At 44.2% G+C, this 22,372-nt stretch overlaps 1 protein-coding gene across 1 annotated transcript in view; it reads left to right on the forward strand.

The window, feature by feature from the left end:
• Positions 1–7,513: 7,513 nt before the first annotated feature.
• The window catches only part of PDGFRL (platelet derived growth factor receptor like), a 194,184-nt gene continuing 179,325 nt past the window's right edge, over positions 7,514–22,372 (forward strand). The window contains exon 1 of the mRNA XM_068278638.1: positions 7,514–7,746. Within this exon, the coding sequence (XP_068134739.1) occupies positions 7,692–7,746 (55 nt within the window). The 5' untranslated portion in view covers positions 7,514–7,691. The remainder of the gene's footprint in view (positions 7,747–22,372) is intronic.

Genomic DNA, 22,372 nt, shown 5'->3' on the forward strand with positions numbered 1-22,372 from the left:
TTTCAGTTTTGCGTCCATCCCTAATTACAAGCCCATAGTTTATAAAGTAACAGTGTTATACCCTCTTGACATAAATATTTAAAAAGTTCAGTCCCTAAGGTAACTATTTATGTATTTTTTTTTAATTGTACATTTTTGAATTTTTTTTTAATTACAAAAAAAAAAATGGGGAGTGTGGGAGGTAATGAGTTAATTTTTTGTGTAACATTAATTTATGTCTATGTAAAAATGCTTAGGGTGTAGTTTTACTATTTGGCCACAAGATGGCAACAGTAACTTTTTGTGTATTGCGACCTGCGAGCGTCCTTCCGGAGTAGTAGGAGGCTGTGAGTGTTTGTTTTTTCTCACAATGATCGCGCTGCCCATCGGAGAGTAGCGGATCATTGTGGGGCTTAGATCAACGAACGGGAATGGATCTTCCCATTCATTGATCTCCGGGCGAGCGGGCGGCGGCGTGTTTACTAGCGGCGGGCGGCGTGTTTACGAGCGGGAGCGCGGGCAGCGGCGGGAGCGCGGAAAGTACGGATTTCTCCGTCCCTGGGGGTTAAAGGATGGAAAAAGGGACGGAGAAATTCGTACGTAAGTGGTTAAAGATCCGATCCTCAGTGATGGTCACTTTTCACCACACAACGCTAAGCGATGTCACGACATTGTGTAAATGACTACTTGTCGCTCAAAAAAAAAATTTGATGGGCATCGGGAAAATCGTTGGAAAAATCGTGAGGTGGTACATAGCATTAGAGAGAGGGCAAACAGACAGCATTAATGGAAGTACATTATTATGCCAGCTTCAATTATAAGTAGTGATGGATGTAATTACACGCATTGCTTACATGTTCATTATCATTGTTTGAGCTTTAGATGCTGCCCTCCTATTCACTCTCTCACAATGAAAGACAAAACCTGCAACTCCCAATGGGTCCATTACACACTTCAAACACTGTCCTTGTGAATTCAGGGAGAAGTGCAGGCTGTATGTCCCAGAGGGGAGAGGATCAGATGATCCTACCACTCCATAGCTAGTCATGGCTAGCGTCCTGACATCTAGACATGCCAGACATTCTAGCAGAGCACAGGGCTGTCTGCAGAGTTTACTGTTTGTTTGTTTGTTTGTTTGTTTGTTTGTCTCTCTAGCTCTGCAGACTCAGTAACATTTTGGGGTTGGGCGCTGTCACCTCTGTACACTGAATAGTGAGGGACTGTCTCAAATCTTTCTATGAATCCTTATTAGATGCATTCCTAAAAACACTTGTGAGAGTAGAAAACTTTCTCTACATACCCTAAACGGCAGTCAGTCACTCAGGCTCAGGGTGGTAGGGCAGAGAACAGCTATAAACCAGACACCTTCTTCTTAGGGAGTATCTATAAATCTGAACTCTGAATGATTCTTTATCAGTGACTGAGCAGAAGGCTATTTGTAAAAAGAGCAGAGTAACCAAGCAGCTCAGGGTGACCCAAGCTATTAGGAATGTATAGGGGGTTAAAAGGAACCAAAATGCCCTCCTACTAAAAAAGCAAAGCTTGGTGTAATTTGCCTTCTTAAAACAGAAGGAAATCTATTTCTCTCCAGTACCTTACAACGGTTTTTCAGGACCGGAATTTTTATTTCCCCTTGGACTGACAGTAATTTATTGCGCCTTTCCCCATCAAAGCCGCTTCAAACCGCTGCCTTGGAGGTCTGTAGGTTAAGGCGCCCCTGTTTGTTGCCATTAAAAGAGGCTCCTGACAGAGGTGTCATCTCTCACCTGCCATCTTTACGTATTAACCAACCGAAGCCTCCCACCTGAATGCTAATCTATGTAATTCCTGCTAGGTATGGTACAGCAGGCAAAGGGTGTATGACAGTGCACCTGATTGGCTGACTAGCGTCTGCTGGCCAGATAGAGGCAGGATATTGCTCTGACTGGAAGTTAGCAATTGTGTTTGTTGCAGTTGGCATTCAGTTTAGAGGTGGTGGGGTGAGTTCCATGGAGGTGAGAGGTCCAGGGCTTGCCCGCACTTCCCTCTAGGTGTCGCATGGTGGTTTGGGGGCCCCAGTGAGTGAGAGAGACCTGGGGCCCCTGGGCTGTCATGTGGACCAGTTTTTGTGATTTTAAATTTACTTTTGCAGCTTCTTGGATGCGGTTGACAGGTGAGTGGTTAGGGAGGGGACCGTGTGGGAGATGTGCCTACACGGGGCGTCCCTGTAAACGACGCAATTCACGATTGCGTCCAACCGCAGCCTCCCACCTGAATGCTAATCTATGTAATTCCTGCTAGGTATGGTACAGCAGGCAAAGGGTGTATGACAGTGCACCTGATTGGCTGACTAGCGTCTGCTGGCCAGATAGAGGCAGGATATTGCTCTGACTGGAAGTTAGCAATTGTGTTTGTTGCAGTTGGCATTCAGTTTAGAGGTGGTGGGGTGAGTTCCATGGAGGTGAGAGGTCCAGGGCTTGCCCGCACTTCCCTCTAGGTGTCGCATGGTGGTTTGGGGGCCCCAGTGAGTGAGAGAGACCTGGGGCCCCTGGGCTGTCATGTGGACCAGTTTTTGTGATTTTAAATTTACTTTTGCAGCTTCTTGGATGCGGTTGACAGGTGAGTGGTTAGGGAGGGGACCGTGTGGGAGATGTGCCTACACGGGGCGTCCCTGTAAACGACGCAATTCACGATTGCGTCCAACCGAAGCCTCCCACCTGAATGCTAATCTATGTAATTCCTGCTAGGTATGGTACAGCAGGCAAAGGGTGTATGACAGTGCACCTGATTGGCTGACTAGCGTCTGCTGGCCAGATAGAGGCAGGATATTGCTCTGACTGGAAGTTAGCAATTGTGTTTGTTGCAGTTGGCATTCAGTTTAGAGGTGGTGGGGTGAGTTCCATGGAGGTGAGAGGTCCAGGGCTTGCCCGCACTTCCCTCTAGGTGTCGCATGGTGGTTTGGGGGCCCCAGTGAGTGAGAGAGACCTGGGGCCCCTGGGCTGTCATGTGGACCAGTGTTTGTGATTTTAAATTTATTTTTTGCAGCTTCTAGGATGCGGTTGACAGGTGAGTGGTTAGGGAGGGGACCGTGTGGGAGATGTGCCTACACGGGGCGTCCCTGTAAACGACGCAATTCACGATTGCGTCCAACCGAAGCCTCCCACCTGAATGCTAATCTATGTAATTCCTGCTAGGTATGGTACAGCAGGCAAAGGGTGTATGACAGTGCACCTGATTGGCTGACTAGCGTCTGCTGGCCAGATAGAGGCAGGATATTGCTCTGACTGGAAGTTAGCAATTGTGTTTGTTGCAGTTGGCATTCAGTTTAGAGGTGGTGGGGTGAGTCCCATGGAGGTGAGAGGTCCAGGACTTGCCCGCACTTCCCTCTAGGTGTCGCATGGTGGTTTGGGGGCCCCAGTGAGTGAGAGAGACCTGGGGCCCCTGGGCTGTCATGTGGACCAGTGTTTGTGATTTTTATCTTTACGTATTAAGTCATTAGCTAATATGATGAGGGCTTCTCAGGATATTAATGGATATACCACTAGTAGAAGTTCCTTGCATCTCTTTTTGCTGATGATATGGCTCTGACATTGTCTAATCCCCTGATTTCAATACCTAAATTCTTAACTCTTTGGGACAAATTTAAACCTGTTTCAGGCCTTACCCTCAATGTTATTTAATCAGAGCTTCCACCTTGCAATCTTCCTTCCCAGCTTGTTAACACAATTCCACCAGATTTGCATTTCAGATTCAGAAGCATTATGTTAAATATTTGGGCATAAAGTTCATTCATTATTTTCCCCTAATACGTCACTACTGAGCTTATTGAAAGTCTGGGCTTAACATTCCATATCCCTCAGCACATTACCGTAGCAATAGGGGGTGCAGCGGTTTTGACCGCATTGGGGCCCTTACGCCAGAGGGGCCCCGAGGGGCCCTCCCTCAACTTTAGTATTAGCTCTCTATTGGTCCTGGGCTCATAGTAATCACTTCTATAGATACTTTGAATATTGCTGCGTAATATGTTGGCGCTTTATAAATACAATAAATAATAATAATAATAGTGGCAATCATTAACACACTGTTCCCCATTCCTTCATGCACCTCTGTGTCAGAGGTTGTCCTTGGCAGGTTTTGGCACGCCGTATTAATTGTTATGTATAGAGTGCTTGGGGGGCCCAAATGTAAAACTTGCATTGGGGCCCACAGCTCCTTAGCTATGCTACTGCCTCAGCAGTCGTATACACTCAGTCTCTATGACACTACTACCCAAGATCCCTTATTGTTTCAGAGTTCTCCCTGTCTTAGTATTGAAGCAGCAATTATCACCCTTGCAGAAAGAGATCCTTAATTTTATCTATAAGGGAGGTCCTCCCAGAATTGCAGCTTAGAGAATGTACTTACCATACCTAAATTCTATGGGGAACCTCAGTACCATCTCTCTGTAGGTACTATATTGCGGCTCGGCATTCCTTTATACCTCCCACCAAACCTGGCCACCATTTCCCCTTGTGAAAACTGAGTCCTCTATCATGTCAATCCCCCACATTGGAAGCAAGCTGTCCTCCGTTGGTAAAGGGCTGCCACATTCATACTGACGTGAATGTGTAAACAGCAGTGTGATTTATTTTTTTAACTAATGCTTAACCCTTCACAATTCCTTCTACTAGCATTCTTTCCAGTACAAATCTTTTTTAGTTATATTTTTTTTTTTTTTGAAATTTTTCAATAGTTTGAAAATCCTTAAGGCCTCTTTCACAGTGGGACGTTAAAGTTGCACGTTATAAAAAATTATAACGCAGACTAACGCACAGCAATACAAAGTCTGTGCGACATTCACAGTGCACATGTTGCCTTGTGTGTAACGTGTAGCAATAGTTAGAAAGTGCTGCATGCTGTGCGTTTAGCAATACATTTGCTGAGTTATGTGTGTTGCACATGCTCAGTAATGTTTTTTTTTTAAATGTAACGCATGCGCCGTTTTCGTTCCATCAATATGCAACGAAAACGTCGCACCAAGAGACACAACGCGGTGCAAAATAACGTGCAATTTTATAACCAACATGCGCTGCGTTAGGGGCACGTTGTGCGACTTTAACTTCGCATCAAACGCAACGTCCCACTGTGAAAGAGGCCTTAACCAAGGATTGAACTTCATCCTAGTAAGTAGCTGATACCCCTTTTCCCATGAGAAAGCTTTACCTTTTCTCTAACAGTACATCAAGGGGGTCTGTGTGGCTACATATCATGGTGAAACCCCTCCCACAGTGCAATGTCATGCCCATGGTCATGACCGTTTCCTGTCTGTAAACCTTGTTGCATTGTGGGAAATAATGGCCGTTTCCAACTGCCAAGCAAGCAGTATGTTTTTTGGTCCTCCCTGGGCAAACTGACCAGCACTGCTATGGAAACTATTCACTCCAAATAGGAGGATGATCTCCAAACCCATCTTTAAGCTACTAGATGGACTCACTGCTATTAGACATAATTACTTGAAACAAATCTTAAAATTCTTCATAGGTCATATGTAACCCCTGTTAAGCCCCACCAAACCTTCCCGTCAGGCGAGTGACCTACGCTATAGGGGAACATTTTACCATATGTGTTGGTAATGCCTCATATCTTGATTCAACATAACATTAGTAGAGGATATTGTATGCATACTTTCTGTTATACTCACCATGGTGGCGTCCTCCGGCTCCTGTCCTTACACATGTGGGAGGGAATACAGTGAGTCTTATGGTCCAGTCTGGTTCATTACGCAGTACGGAGTGCGCGTTACGCATTTTACTGCACATGCGTAATGTGTTAATTTGGTGCCAAATCTAGGGTCCCACCAGTATATAAGCAGTACTACCCGCAACTGCAATGCTGCTCGATCTGACAGCTTGGCTAACCGTTGTTAATGTACCTTGGCGACTATTTCCTGTTTGATTCCTGTTGTGATCCCGGCCTGTGACCGGCCTGTGACCGGCCTGTTTTTTTTTGTGTATTACTCTTCACTCACGAGGGCTTGGCTTTCTGTACTTATAATTAATGGCTGGGATTACCCAATGGGGCAGATTTTTGTTTGGGATGTTTTTGATGAATTATATACTTGCAGTATCTTTAGCCCTCTGCACGAGGTCATCTTTTGCATGTTTTATACTTCAGGAAAAATTTTAAATAAAGAAGTTTGGGATTAGAAACCTCTGATCTGCATGCTATTTCACGGTCAATGGCTAAAATATTTAGTGGCAGAGGATCAATAGGACAGTCAGGGAATGTTTATTGTTTAAAAGGAAATAAATATGGCAGCCTACATATTCCTCTCACTTCAGGTGTTGTTAGAGCACACATTATATTGATTTTTTTTTTTTTTACTTTTTTTTTTTTTACTTAAACTGCAATTTGATGCAGACAGGCAATAGTGGTTAAAACAAATCTCAACTGAAAAATAAGTCATAACACAATAAACATACTCATGTCAGTAGTCTGCTCATCAATCTTTTTCTCCTCTCCTGCATCTGGTTTGTCCACTGTAATCAATTGAATTGTCTGTCCTCCATTTAAAAAAAAATGGTGATGACCCTGTAACAGCTCCATGTCAGCATTCCATTAACCTGTAATATTGCCCACTTGAGCCATAGGCAAACAAAGACATTACCTTGCACATCAGTTGTCCTTTCAGTTAAAACTGACAACAACTGATATAAATATCATATGGAAAAGGACGCTTTAAAGTTTTCAGCTTCCGGAGAGACAAGTCTGAAAAGATCTTGTCAGAAATGGAAGTATTCGTTGTTAGAAAAAATTGGTGAGCTTCTGAGAGGAACTGACAGTGAGGTAAGTATGCAATATTCATTTACAGGTGTTTATTTTAAATAATTTTACTTGGTTCAGGTTCACGTTAAACCTGATTATTTTCCCTACCTTCCACATAAACTTTAAGAAGAAACTCCTTCAAGGTGGAATTTTTTGTGAGACTTCGGCCTGCTCTGTGACCAGCAGAGCCGGGACAAGGTCCTCCAGCACCCAAGGCTGAGACACCAAAGTGCGCCCCTCCATCCCTGCCACCCGAGCCATCACACACTGATTGCTATTAGACTAAGAGGCGCCACAGGGCCCACAACCTCCCCAACACCTTAATATGTAGTTATCTGGCTTGCAGTCACTGCCATGTATCCCCTTTTCTTATTTCTTTCTGCTTCAAACACAATTAGAAATGACAGCTGAATGAATTCTGCGCCCCCCTCTTACACTGCGCCCTGAGGCTGGAGCCTCTCCAGCCTATGCCTCGGCCCGGCCCTGGTGACCAGTGTGTCTATTATAGTATTATAAATGTGGTGGGAATGACAGATGACTAGACTAGCGGTGACACTGGGCAAACCAGTGACAATCACCTGACTGACCTTTAAGGCCAGACCTCTGTAAGAAGGTGTCTTGGTGCTTGCCCCTCACAGAGCAGGCTGAAGTGTCTGGTGGTGCTGGAAGCAATTTGAGCCCATTACAGAACATTCTGTCTAGTAACCAGCAGAGAGCAGACAAGTTTCACTAAGTTTCATTTTTTTCTTTCTTGAAACTTGATCCTTCAGAAGCTTCTCTTCATGCTTTGGAAAATACAAATCAGCAGTCCACATTCCTAACAGCCTTTTTTTTACATCATCTCTCACTGACAGCAAGCTGGGACTTTGCTCTTTTTAGGTAGTGTTTTGGGGTAAGGCTCCTCTGGGGCACCTCAGCCATCTCCCAAAATGAAGTTCTGGCTCCTTTTCAGCCTGATTCTGGTCCATGAAGCTCTACAAAATGGTGAGTTATATTATTGACTCTCCTCAAGTGTGAAGTCCTCTTGAGCACCTTGTAGCCAGACTGTAGCTGATGGCACTGTGATTGTGGATACAGGAGTCTGTCAGTACACGGGCTGTCTGATGATTATGTGTGTGGAATCTGTGGATGTGGACATTACAACATTACTCTCTATTGCGACTTTACTGATACTACAACGTTGTGATTTATATGTATCTTGTCATCCATCCTGATTTGAAATACCTTTCACAATGTGATGTGATGCTTCAGAGAAAAGGAAGACAGCCATTTCACTGTTCTGTATGAATACACCTGTTCCTTTTCTGCTTATGTGTCTCTGTGGGTGTCCGTTGCCTCTTCGTATCTTCTGTATATAGTGTATCACATTTACATTATGCTTCCACTGACTATAGTTCAGCATCAGATATAACAGTAGGTGATTGTAAGCTTCACTTGCAGTTGCTATTGCAGTCCAGCCAGGCGGAGAGATCACAGGATGCAGGTGAAAGAAATATCTGCAGCCTGAGGTGCTTCACAGGCTTTTCACAGCTTATTAATGCTTGCCACAGAATGTCTGCACTCTGGTGATCTTTCTTCACCTCCATATGACTTTTGCATTGACATATTAACTGCATGAGATATTTGGATGCACATATTTTAACAGCAAAATAATTTCTCACAAGTGAAGAACTAACCTGGAGCACATCTGAAGTGTAGCAAAAACAAAAGGGAATCTAATATACAGATTGGGTGATTTAGAGGCGCACTGCCCGTTGGCTACACACAGTGCTGCCATAGACCACAATATAAGTTTGCGGATGTTGTGTGTCAGTGTGTGGGCGTTAGGGTAATGGCTCCGGAGTTTGGCTATTCTAAGATGAGCTCTAGATATCACCTAATGTTAGGGGTCAATGATGGGTATGGGTAGGCCTAAATAAGGGACATGTTATGCATAAGTAGGGGGGTTAGGTTAGGTGTAGGTAGGAGGAGTTAGTGTTAGGCGTAGGTAAGGGGGGATAGTGTTAGACATAAGTAGGGGGTTAGTGTTAGTGGTAGGTAGGTAGGTGGGGTAGTGCAATTCATAGGTAAGGGGAAATAAAAGTGTCACTCCTAGAAGAGGAGAAAAGGACAGCGCTCCACAATAAACAATTACTATAAACTTAGCACCAATGTCACCAGTTTTTTTGTATAGGGGATCCGCACACTTCGCTCGAGTATACACACTCTCCAATCCAAATCAATCCACCAAGTGAGAAGCTGCGATCACAATCCCGACCTCACTGCTGGGGCATAGGATTACCCTGTAAAAAAGCAGGATATAGTGCAATACTGCCTCTTATGAACCACCACGTGATCCACTCCAATAAGGGGAAATAATGTTAGTGATCACGTGAGACCTTCTGTGCGACCATTCTATTTTTTTCTATCACTGATGCTCTCCAGATTTAGGTCATGGTGAAATGATGGCCCAATGATACATATCTTCTTCTTCTCATAAACACACATGTTACAGAGGCCATGGGAAATAAGCAGCTGTGTCAGCTGTGAAGAGCAGGAAAACACAGCTGCCCACACATGATATGGGGGGGGGGGGGGGGTGGATTAGTCAAAAGGCAGCAGGTAACGCTTTAGACGCAACTTCAGAGAGCTATGTAGCATTCAGTGTTTAAACACGAGTGATACAAAGCCAATTTACATCCCTTGGCATACTTCATGTCTGGTTTAACGGCTACTTATAACCCTAAGAGTTCTTTTACACTGAAAATTGCAATCAAAATGTGGTTTTTCGGTGAATGCGCCTTGTGATTTTTTTTTTTTTCTGGCTACAAGAAATGCAGCAAAAATAGTGTCGGACTGGGAGCTGGGAAAACTGAGGAAATTCACTGGCTGGCCAAACAGCAATAGGCCAGAAACCCACTAGGAGTGCCTTTCTGAGCGCTTTGCGATTTGAAAACTCTAGCTAATGTAATGCTATGGGTGTGATCCCACTTGAGTGATGTGATCTTATAAAAATCCCCCATAGCATTGCATTAGCAAGAGCTTTTTCAAATCACTAGTGCTTAGAAATCACTCCTAGTGGGTTTCTGACCCTAATCAGGTGTTGCTGCTCACAGTGAAGACTCGCTGCAGGTTTCTATTGGGCGTGATAACACAGGGTTACTACTGCTTGGCCAGCAAGTGGATTTCCTCAAGTTTTCCAGTCCAACACTGAGCAAAAATGTAATATGTTCAATGTTTCCAACTGTAAAAAACCAATGGCACAATAACAACAATGCTAATTTAAAGGAGTACTGTAGGGGGTTGGGGGAAAATGAGTTGAACTTACCTGGGGCTTCTAATGGTCCCCCGCAGACATCCTGTGCCCGCGCAGCCACTCACCGATGCTCCGGCCCCGCCTCCGGTTCACATCTGGAATTTCAGACTTCAAAGTCTGAAAACACTGCGCCTGCGTTGCCGTGTCCTCGATCCCGCTGATGTCACCAGGAGCGTACCGTGCAGGCACAGACCATACTGTGCCTGCGCAGTACACCACTGGTGATGTCAACGGGAGCCTGGGCGCAGCAGGGCAGGCGCAGTGGTGTTCAGACTTTGAAGTCTGAAATTCCAGACGTGAACCGGAGGCGGGGCCGGAGCATCGGTGAGCGGCTGCGCGGGCACCGGATGTCTGCGGGGGACCATTAGAAGCCCCAGGTAAGTTCAACTCATTTTCCCCCGACCCCCCTACAGTATTCCTTTAAAGGAGGTACCCGATCATAAAATTGGAATTGTATTTCAAAAAGCAGCAAACCACAGCAAACCGCACTGAACCATAAAACCTTGGCGTCAGAGTTTGATGTGTGTGCCAGAGGCAGAAACGACCAGGGCCTTGGATATTGCGGCAGTGGAGATGGACGACCCGGAGTTAGGGTGAGAGGAACGCAGGAGCAGGTAATATCGCTTCCCTGCACACTCTGCATAAGTTATTCTGTATCTTTGGAATATAAGATGCAACCACAGCCCCCCCTTCCCCCCCCCCCACGCACACACACATGTTTTAGGGAGGGGGGGAGTATGTCTTATATTCTGAAAAATACGGTAAGTTCCTTTCATGCAAAAAAATGCCCTTGATAGGAAATGAACCTGGACCTATGTGCTGCTGGGCAACAGTGCTGGCCACTTAGCAACTGTGCTGTGTTCCTAAACAGGTCCCATAGTTAAGCACTTATAATAAATTAATTTTATATACATATCTATATATATATAAATATATATATATATAAATATATATATATATATATATATATATATATATATATATATATATATATATATATATATATACATACTAATAAATTACTGAGGAGGTTATCTAAAGTTAACCGTTATGCCTCTCTTTGAAATGTTCTGCCTATAATTCTGCAGAGAAGGGCCTTCTGTTGGTGACTGTGGTAAAGTCTCCTGCACAGAGCCATATGCTATTTGTGATAGAGATTTATAAATGGACATATTTAACAGTCATATTTTTATGTTTATGCCAGCTGCTTTTAGCCACATTTTTATGGTCTTTCTTGAATTAGCACAGTGCCTGCTTTGAAAAGCAGGAAAATATAAATAACACAAGAGAGTAAAACAACAGAAATCAACTAACTATACAGCTAAATATCAGTTTAGATGACAGACTGTATAGACAATACAACCAACAGCTTTAATATTCATTGTACTGAATTTGACAGCAAAATTAGAGGGACTTATCAAAGAATCATTGTACCTCATAGCAATAACTGATGGGGCTTCTTACTTACTGCACATCTTCTGACCCACATCCATGGTGATCAGAGCAGGAACTTCAGTCCTCTAGGAGAGTTTCCATTTATTTATTTATTTATTGTATTTATAAAGCGCCAACATATTACGCAGCGCTGAACATTAATTTAGGTTACAGACAATATTTAGGGGTGACATACAGCAATATGACAATACAGGAATACAAGAAAACCAGATCACACAGCACAGTATGAGTACAAGGTAATGCTTAGTCAGTCACTGGATGAAGCATGGAGATTAGGCAAGTTATGTTCACTCAGATGCATAGCATGGGTTCACAGTAATGGAGGTGCCAGATCAGGTAGGACACAAAAGGAGGAGGACCCTGCCCAAAGGCTTACAATCTAGAGGGAGAGGTAAGGACACGAATGGTAGGGGACCAGAGTTCAGCTGTAGGTTTAGAGCACTTGTGAGGGGTAGTAGGCCAGAGTGAAAAGGTGAGTTTTGAGGGCTTTCTTGAAGATGTTGAAGGAGGGGGCTGCCCTAATGGGTGGAGGTAGGGAGTTCCATAGTGTTAGAGCAGCTCTTGAGAAGTCCTGGAGGCGTGCATGGGACTGGGTGATGCGGGGGGTGGTTAGGCGAAGTTCATTGGAAGAGCGGAGTGAGCGGCTAGGTGTGTACCTCTGAGTAAGATCGGAAATGTAGGTTGGACAGGTTTTGTGGACAGATTTGTAGGTCAGACACAGTATCTTGAATCTGATTCTGGACTGGATAGGAAGCCAGTGGAGGGATTCTAGGAGGGGATCTGCCGTGGTGGAGCGATGGGAGCAGTGGATAATTCTGGCTGCCGCATTCATGATGGACTGCAGTGGGGCTGTTCGGGTCATAGGGAGACCAGACAGCAGGGCATTGCAGTAGTCAAGGCGGGAAATTATGAGGGCATGGATGAGGAGTTTGGTGGTGGCAGAGGTCAGGAAAGGGCGAATCTTACAGATGTTACGAAGGTGGAAGTTGCAGGACTTTGTGAGGTTTTGGATGTGGGAAGTGAAGGAGAGTGCGGAGTCCAGGGTGACACCCAGACAGCGGGCTTGAGAGGTAGGGCGAATGGTAGTGTGGTTAACAGTGACATGCACATCTGGGAGGTTCGTGGATGGATTTCCATAGACTTTCCTGACTTTCCCTTTCCTCTGATTATGTTTACTGTAGGGGGGTCAGGGGAAAATGAACTTGAACTTACCCGGGGCTTCTAATGGCCCCCCGCAGACATCCTGTGCCTGCGCAGCCACTCCCCAATGCTCCGGCCCCGCCTCCGGTTCACTTCTGGATTTTCAGACTTTAACCACTTCACCTCAAAGGGGTTTTCCCCTTAAAAAAACAGAGCAATTTTCACCTGTCAGCGCTCCTTCCATTCATTTGCCTATAACTTTATTGCTACTTATCACAACAAAACAATCTATGTCTCGTTTTTTTACACCACCAATTAGACTTTCTTTGGGGGGTACTTAGCTTAGCTTCAGACCTCCAATCACATTGGAAGTTGTGTTGCGTTCCCTGTAAAAGCAAGAACATGGAATGGAACGGAAAAGTCGCAATGCACATTATATGACCTTTGCGCTGCATACAGCAAAGCATACATCCAATGAAAAGTATGCTTCACTGTTCACATTCTTAAATCAGAGATTCAAAACAAATTTTCAAACATCTACAGGCCACAAAAATTAAAAGATTACACAATCCTAATTATCAGATATATCTCTATATGCATTTAACCTCTTGAGGACCTCAGACTTACACTCCCCTAGTGGCCAGGCTATTTTTTACAATTCAGCACACTGCAGCTTTAACACTTTGCTGCACGGCCATTCAACTTAGCACACAAATGAATCTTGCCTCCTTTTCTTGCCAACAGAGCTTTCTGTTGGTGGCATCTGATTGCTGCTGCGGTTTTTATTTTTTATTAATTTTATTGATTTTAAAAAAAAAAAAAGTATGCATTTTTTTTTTAATTTCCCTCCCTCCGATATCCAGTACTGCAATCACCTCTCATAGGCATCAGCCTATGAGAGGGATCGCGTTGTGAGCCACTCCAGGGGACAGTCAAGTGACAGGGCTGTCCCCAGTACAGTACTGTGATAGATTGCAGCGCTGTTCAAAAAGAAAACACAGCGGTTTCTTTTCTTTACGGCCTGCCAGGTAGGCTGTTTAAAGAACTCAGCACGGAATGCGCTCAATCCCCACTAATCTCCGCCTACAGGACCGCCTAGGCGGTCCTGTAGCTGCCACCCTGCCACCGCCAATCAGCGTTTGGTGGTCGGGAGGGGGTTTAAGTGTACCTTATATGGGGCCCTGTCACAGGAGCCCTTAGTGGTCTGACCGCACTTAGCCCTCTAAACGGTGCCAGCGCACAGATCGTGCGAACTCTGGTCGCAGTCAATGCGCCGGAACCGTTAAGAGATAGTCGCAGACAAACCACGAGGGCGCCTGTGAGATACGGGTGATTACAACTTCACACACTGGTTCAGGGTAGATCTGCCACCACCGCGGTTACCATGGGACCAAGGAGCCCACTGACTGACTAATCCTGCGAATAAAACGGTTAAACACACGATATTCTGTCTAGCCAACAACAAACAAACAGTAGCGTATCTTCAGAGACCCGAGATCAGTTCTGTGTGTGCTGATAAGCAGGGTAGCGGACAGTGAATGACTTGGAGAAAGTCGTTTATTCGCGCAATATAAATAATTAATATATACAGACAATTATTAAAATCACAATTATTAAGACAGTAATAGCCAGTTTGAAATAAAAAGGGAGAAAATACTTATGGTTTGTGGAAATATGTCCTTTTGTGGGAAAATCATAAAGTTCAAGCAAAACGGTTTCAAGTTCTTAAAGCTCTTGGTTTCAATCAAAGTTCAGCAGAATTCTTTGTTCCAGGTTACAGAAGATGCCAATCAAGATGGCCGCTAGCACATGTGTCCTTTGTTTCAGATGGGTCAGCAAAATGGCCACCAGCCCTATGTCCTCTGGCTGGCCGCAGGATGTTCTCAGATGGATGGAATGGGAGGACTCGCAGCCCGCCTGCTGGCCAGGTGCTTTTGATGAAGCTGGTTTGGGGGTGTGGCAATGCCAGCCCCTCTGAGTCACCAACCAATGCCAGTCCATTCCCTCTGAGAGATTTTAGGGCTAAACTTATGAAATGCTGTAACTCCTGAACCATACACGTTATATTTAGGGGGGTAACAGCTTCATACTTGGTGGAAAATACAGATTAATATGATATCCGACATGGCTAGTGCAGCAGATCAGGGTCCTGGGTAGATTCATACCTGGGTTGTAGGGGCCCCGGGCCCCTCTCGACTGGTATCAAGAGATCCAGCATGACCCTACGGATCCAATGATACCGCTCTCATAACCACCCTATTTATTGTATTCTGTAAATGGGCAAAAGATTATATAGTACATTCATTTCTTCCTGCTAAGGCTGGAGCCAGGCTGACTGGAGTCCAGCTGTGTCTGCTTCTTGGGATCTCCCTCTATGAAAGGCCCTGTTGGCTCCTTCAATTAACATCTGAATGTGAGATCAGCTTAGACAAACTTTGAGTTTACACCTCTGGCTTAAACAGCAGTCACATGGCCAGTCTTCCTGCCAGCTGCTAACAGGAGGAAAAAACTGCCTATTTAAAAAAAACAGGAATGTCAGTCTCTAAATCGCTGGCCTGACTACACTCACGGGCAATCGGCGCAATAAACCGATTGCGTTCTCGTTTCTCACGGCTGTTCCGTGACGGGCCCCTTTAAAAATGTATACATACTTGGGGCTTCCTCCCCTACACTCAAAAGTAGTTCTCGCCCAGGCAAGAGATTTATAGCTGTCGATAGTTATCAGTGGGAGTTAGGGCTTGTTCACATCTAGGGCGTTTTCTGCCTTTTTTCAAGCCCAGGCGATTTTGAAAATCGCACTCAAAACGCTTGTGCAATGATTCCCTATGAGAGAGTTCACATCTAAGTGGTTCGTTTCCGATCCGCTCAGCAAAGTGATACCTGTACCATTTTTGAGGCGTTTTGTCTCAATGGAAGGTATAGGGAAACCCCAAAAGCTTGAAAAAGCGCTTTGCATTTCCCAGGCGCTTTTAAGAATCAATGCATTGTATTTATTCTTTTCCGGTTCAAAGATTTCACTTCCTGACTTACGTCAGGAAGTGAAAAAATGCAATCGCTCTGCTAAAGCGCTTATATAAGCGCATTACAAAAACTGCAGCGCCCACCCAAATGTCGGGAGAAGAAAAAAAAATTGCCCACAAAATTGTAAATCGCTGGCATCAGCGATTTCAATTTTAGATGCGAACAGAGCCTTAAGGTAGCAACACACTTATCAATTTAACAGTTCAATTACTGGCAGATTTGTCTCAAACAGAGGTGTTGCTATGGGGGCAAGGGGGGCATAACACTATGAGGATGTTCAGCACGGTCGCTGCACCCCAACATGGGTAAGAGGAGGCTCACTGGCTGCCTGAAGTGCCTCTGCTTCTCTCCTTCCCTCTGCGTAGGAGCGCAGAAGCATTAACAGCAGCAGAAAAAGCAGGGCACATCTGGCAGTAAACGGGGGAAAGGTACATTTAGCTATCTATAGGGGGAAGGGGGCCCATATGGCAATCTAAATAGCATTTGTACATTTTACTCCACCCCATTGATGCATGGTCATGTCCATTTTACCCGGGGGTGGGGTGCAAGCTACGCCACTGCAATCAAAATTTTGATCGATTTTGAGTTGACCTTTTTGATTCTTGAATGCATCCACAATGGTTATATAATGTAATGTTTACTCTTCACCCAGACAGCGAGCGCCATAGGAATACCCCTGAATCCAATGGTTGTTTTGGTTTATAAATTCACTATATAGTTAACTACTATATATTGCAAATGTTTTGATTAAAAAAATCCTTTTAAATGACTGTAATGGCTACCATGCATAGTTCAATGATGCAGTCATATGGTCTGGAATGGTGTGTTTTACCCACAAATACTATTTATATTCCTTTTCACAGCAAGTAAAATAGTAAAATATGCAGGCTTTCCATAAAGCCAGACATTTCTGTTTTTAAAGGCTAGAGTTACTTAAAGTGGGAGAGTAGCTGGAGCTCTCTCTACATACATTGTCGGGTTCATGTCAGAGTAATAAAACTGCTTTATCAATGTGAGTAAAACAGTTGTTCTGCATTGCTAAGAATTAAAAAAAAAAACAACGTAGTTCATAAAGATAAAAGATGATACAGAATACATGTGTGACTAATTTTGTCACACACACAAAACTGTGGAGTGTTTGCAGAGAGCATAGAGAGAAAACATACCTATCAAAGTGATGCATGTAGAAATGGGAGCAAATGCGTAATTTTACCGATATTCTATTATCCACTTTAGCAGATTATTGGTAACTTTACCAATATTTTACTATGTCCCAACCTAACCCTATTCTCACACAGAGCCCTCCCTCTTTATGCCTAAAAATAACCTTAACCTCCTTGGTGGTAACCCCGTGTGTGACACGGGGTAAGCCGCCGGAGGGTGCCGCTCAGGCCCTGCTGGGCCGATTTACATAATTTTTTTTTTCAAACACACAGCTAGCACTTTGCTAGCTGCGTGTTTGGTCTGGTTTGGTATGCGCCGCTACCCGCCACGGATACAGCCCCCCCACATACCCCTTGCGCAGCCTGGCCAATCGCCGCCAGGCTGCGCTATGGGGTGGATCGGGACTCCCTGTGACGTCACGACGTCCATGACGTCGATGACGTCACTCCGTTCGTCACCATGGCGACGGGGGAAGCCCTCAAGGATAACCCGTTCAGAACCGGATTTCCTTATGAGCAAGCAGCGCCGGCGGCGATTGGAGGGGACGGGTAGACGCCGCGGGGAGGGGGGAAGCATGTAGCTAGCGCTAGGCTAGCTACATGCTAAAAAAAAAAAAGGTGAAAAAAACCCTCCCGCGACCTGCGCAGCCGCGGGAATTATACCGCCAGGGGGGGTTAAAACACCCCCCCTCCCCTGTGCCTTACCCTTAAAGAGAACCTAAACTGAAAATTAAAAGTCAAAATAAACATACACACGTCATACTTACCTCCAGTGTAGTTTACTCATCAATCTCTTTGTCCTCTACTGCGTCCCATTTGTCCACTGTGATCAATGGAATTATCCGTCCTCCATTTTGAAAATGATCATTACCCCATAACAGCTTCCTGGTCAACACACAATTAAACTGTAATATTGCCCACATGAGCCATAGGGAAGCATGGACATTACCATGCACATTCAGTTGTAACTGACAGCTGCTGATATATAACTGATGGCAACTGGTATATTTCAGTTCTGACAAAATATTGTCAGAACTAGAAGGGATCACTGTAAGAAGAAAATGTTGAGCTTCTGAGAGGAACTGACGGTGAGGTAACTGACGGTGAGGTAAGTATGTAATATTGATTTGCAGCTACATCATGTGTTTATTTTAAATAGTTTTACTCAGTTCAAGTTCCCTTTAAGATAACTGGTGCACTGTGCCCAAATTTAACAATATGTGCCAGGATTCTCCTTATAGCGAAGAAATTACATTAGCAGCCCCCGGCGCCCAAATCTCCTCGCGGCTTAATAGTCATAACCGAGAGAGAGGCAGGGGAAGCTGTGAGATCAACAGTCAGACCCACGGCAATGTTACTGTACTGTGCACACACTGTACAAACTCACAGTAAACACTGATATTAATGGGAAAGTGTTTTTATCCAATAGGAAGTCTCACAGTTCTTCAGTGGCACAAAACCAGGCACAGATTACAATTGCACTATCTAGTAGTGGACAGTTGGCATTACTACAGACTCCTGTCCTGAGTATATTTGGCTTACAACCAATGGTATGGAGGAATTGTATTTCACTCAGGCACCAGCCACTGGCGTTGGCTGAAGCTGGGTTTAGTTTGATGTACATTTGACACACTTGTTATTGTTATTATTAAACTTTATTTATAAAGTGCTAACATATTACACAGCACTGTATAATAGAAAGAGACATTACAATATTCCAGTCCATATTGACCCAGCATGGCAACGCACTGCATGGAGTGCATTACCGACCAACTTGTACATATATATCCCGGAAGTGAGCCATATTTTCAATGGAAACTATGCCTCACGGATTTGATTTAGTTACGCACAGTGCAACTTTTTGGTCACGGTGCGACCGTTCAAAATGGCACCACTCCAAGTGTAAAAGCAGCCTTAAAGGTCGCAACGGTGCAATGTGATTGGATTCAGTAATCTTTGTTACGGCTGGATACATATATCTATTAATTACTGTAACTTAGGCCTCTTTTCGATTGGTGGCTGAATTGGTCGTTTGTGGAGCAGTTCAGCCTCCTGGCTGCCAGCCACAAGTGCCATTTGGCTGCAATTACATGCAGCTGAATGGCAGAGTTCACTAACGCCACGTGAATCACATTTGACACACTTGTATTGTAAGCCATTGGCAGGGTCCTCTCTTCCCTAGTGTATTCTACATGATCGTCTGCTCTTTTCTATGACAGCCTTGTACTTGTATTACTGGACCTACCTAACCAGCCCAGCATCGCATGATCATGTATCTTGTACCCTGTTTGCCTTGTAGAACCATGTCCTATGTTGTATACCGTAACCTTGTTACATCTGTCATACTAGGTATCATTGTATATATTTATTGTCCATTGCTACATAACATGTTGGCGCTTTATAAATACAATAAATAATAATAATGCCTGTCCACAGCTCTTGCAATCCAGCTGCTTGATGATAAATAGTGGAAACATTTATATTAGGAGAAAAGTATTAAAATCATTTCATGGTGAGCCTGCCTTCAGCCAAGGACTACCATGTGACCTTTCCAATCACAATAAATGGCTTTATGAATGGTGTCAAACTTGTCAGACACAGAAAGTGCTGCTTGGTCAAACCGACTACAAGATCGTAAGATTGTGAGCTAGATTGGGCGGGGTTCTCTTTTATTCCTGCATCATAGTTTGTAATTCTTAGGTATGCATGTTTGTAAGCTGCATCCGCTATTTATTTTACAAGGCTGATAACACTGTATGTTTATATATAATAATATGAGTATACAAGACAAGACAAATAACTTTTATATTGTGCTTTTCTCCTGGCTAGTGGCCAGAGCTGCAGCCACTAGAGCGCAGTCAGTAGCAATGTTAGGGAGTGTAGCCCAAGGACTCATTACAGAATAGGTGCTGGCTTACTGAATAGGAAGAGCCAAGATTTGAACCCAGGTTACCTGTATAAGGCTTGTTGCCCATCATGTAAACATATTTATCAAGTCACAGGGACTACATTGATGGGGGGCTGAAAAAACATGGAAACCACTCAGATAGTTTACTATTAGTACAGAGTACTGCGTTTACTGTACATACTGGAGATGAATGGTGCTAAAATCATTAATAAAAGTCTACATTGCATTAAACATTTTAAGCACCCATTCAATTTGCATATTATAAGATCTTTTGTCCTCTTTCGTGAATTATTCCCAAACATGAACAAAATACGGTAATAATAATATGAATAATATGTTTATAGTGTTTTTTTCACTGGGGACTCAAAGCAATGTGACCCGTGTTCTGCAGTCTCAAAGGCTCAAGAAAAGAGGTGGGATTTTAGCCTTTCCTTAAAGTGGATCTGAGACGAACTTTTGCTGCCTCTATTTTTCTGCCCCTTACATATAGTTTGTTGGGCATTCTTCCTCCCCCCCCCCCAAATGCATTTGTTATTTTATTTATTACCGAATTGCATGTAAATATATCCATGCCCCCAGCTCCTCCGGCGCCTAGGCATTCTAAGTCCCATGCTGCAAGTGCTCATGGAATCTCAGCCTGGGGAGTAGGAGGCTATTTGCTGAAGCATGCACAAGATTTCAGAGACAAGGAGGCGGAGAGGGGAGGAGAGAGGAGGAGAGGGGAGGGGCAGTGAGAGGAGGAGAGAAGAGGAGAGGGAAGTGGAGTTTTCACAGGCTGAGGTGAGGAGATGTAGAGCAGCTTACCTGTGTAATGGTGACAAGCAGAATATGGCTGCTCTCGTATGAAAGTAAGAAATAATAATATACAGTTGAAGTTGTTCGCAGCTAGATTTGCTGTGTAAACCATCTAAACTTCAGATAACATATATAGACAAGTACTTGCTATAGTTAGTTTTTCATCTCGGATCCGCTTTAAAGCTGTCCAGAGAAGGAGCCTCTTGCACTGATTGTGGAAGTGAGTTCCATAGAGTAGGGGTGGCATAGAAAATGGCCCGAGCACCAAATGTTTTTAAGTGGATCCTGGGAATAACCAGATTCATCTGATTGGCAGAGTGGAGGGTGCATGGAGGAGCATATAGCTCCAACAGATCCACCATGTACTTGGGTCCCATGGGGTTTAGAGCCTTGAATGTCAGCAGGCAGATCTTAAAATGGATTCTCGAATTTACTGGCAACCAGTGAAGAGTTTGCAGTACTGGGGAGATGTGTGTGCTGTGCGGGGGGGGGGGGGGCATGGACTAGGAGACTGGCTTCTACATTCTGTACTAGTTGTAGGGGGGGCAGAACCAAATCTGGGGATCCGACGAACAGGGCATTGCGGTGGTCCAGACGGGAGGATACAAATACATGAACTAGCGCAGGTAGGTCTTCAGATAGGAGAAGTTGTTTAATTCTTGCTATATTTCTCACATGGAAAAATGAGAACTTGATGACAGCCGATACCTGCTGTCTGAGTGTTAGCTTTCCATCCAGGATCACTCCCAGGTTACACACAGTCTTTATACTGTACGGTATACCCCCCAATTGCTAATTTGCTTTATCACTAAAATAAATTCAGGTGACAAATAGTTTTCTTTTGGAATAAACTAGGAAAGCGCAGAGAGGAAGCCTCACTTAAATGCTTTGTTATAGTGTAATCATCAAGAAAAACTGAAAACATACACAAAAACAAAACTATTAAGGAACTGATTTCTGCTCATTAAAAACATATGTGGTGACTTGTCCCAATTTCAGCATGCAGAAATGGAAGGCATAATTCTTTGTTCGGTGCTGTGAACCACATGTGCTTCTATGTAGAGTACATTCAGTGTGCTGAGGGAAGGCTTTCATCCTGCACATCACTTGTCACAAGATTTGCCCATGAAACAGATAACATGCCGTTTTCTGAGTGTCTCTGACTGAGAGTTTGAGCATCATGTTTAAGGTAGAATTCCGGCCATAAACTTAAGCCTGTCAGTACAGAGAACAGATTAACCTTACTTTTCTGGGCAGTGGGAGGGCTGACGGCAGTGATGATCGTAAATCAACAAATTACGATTTTGCTAAATTTCACGTAAATTTTCTTATATGTAATTACGATTTGCAAATTCAATTGATTTCCTGTAGTCATTCTTAACCACTTTACCCCCGCGCGTACGTATTTCTCCGCCCCTTTTTCCATCCTTTAACAACCAGGGACGGAGAAATAGGTACTTTCCACGACGCTGTCCGCGCTCCCGCTCGTAAACACGCCGCCCGCCGCTAGTAAACACGCCGCCGCCCGCTCGCCCAGAGATCAATGAACGGGAAAATCCATTCCTGTTCGTTGATCTAAGCCCCGCAATGATCAGCTGCTCTCCTATGGGCAGCGCGATCATTGTGAGAAAAAACTCACGTGTCCAGCCTCATACTTCCTCCAAGCTTCCGGAAGGAAGCTTGGAGGTCGCATTAAAACAAAAAGTTACTGTGGCCATCTTGTGGCCAAATAGTAAACTACACCCTACACATTTTTCACATACAAATAAATGACTTTTACACATAAAATTAACTCATTACCTCCCACACTCCCCATTTTTTTTGTAATTAAAA

The sequence above is a fragment of the Hyperolius riggenbachi genome, chromosome 1, assembly GCF_040937935.1.
Source record: "Hyperolius riggenbachi isolate aHypRig1 chromosome 1, aHypRig1.pri, whole genome shotgun sequence".
Taxonomy (NCBI): Eukaryota; Metazoa; Chordata; class Amphibia; order Anura; family Hyperoliidae; genus Hyperolius; species Hyperolius riggenbachi.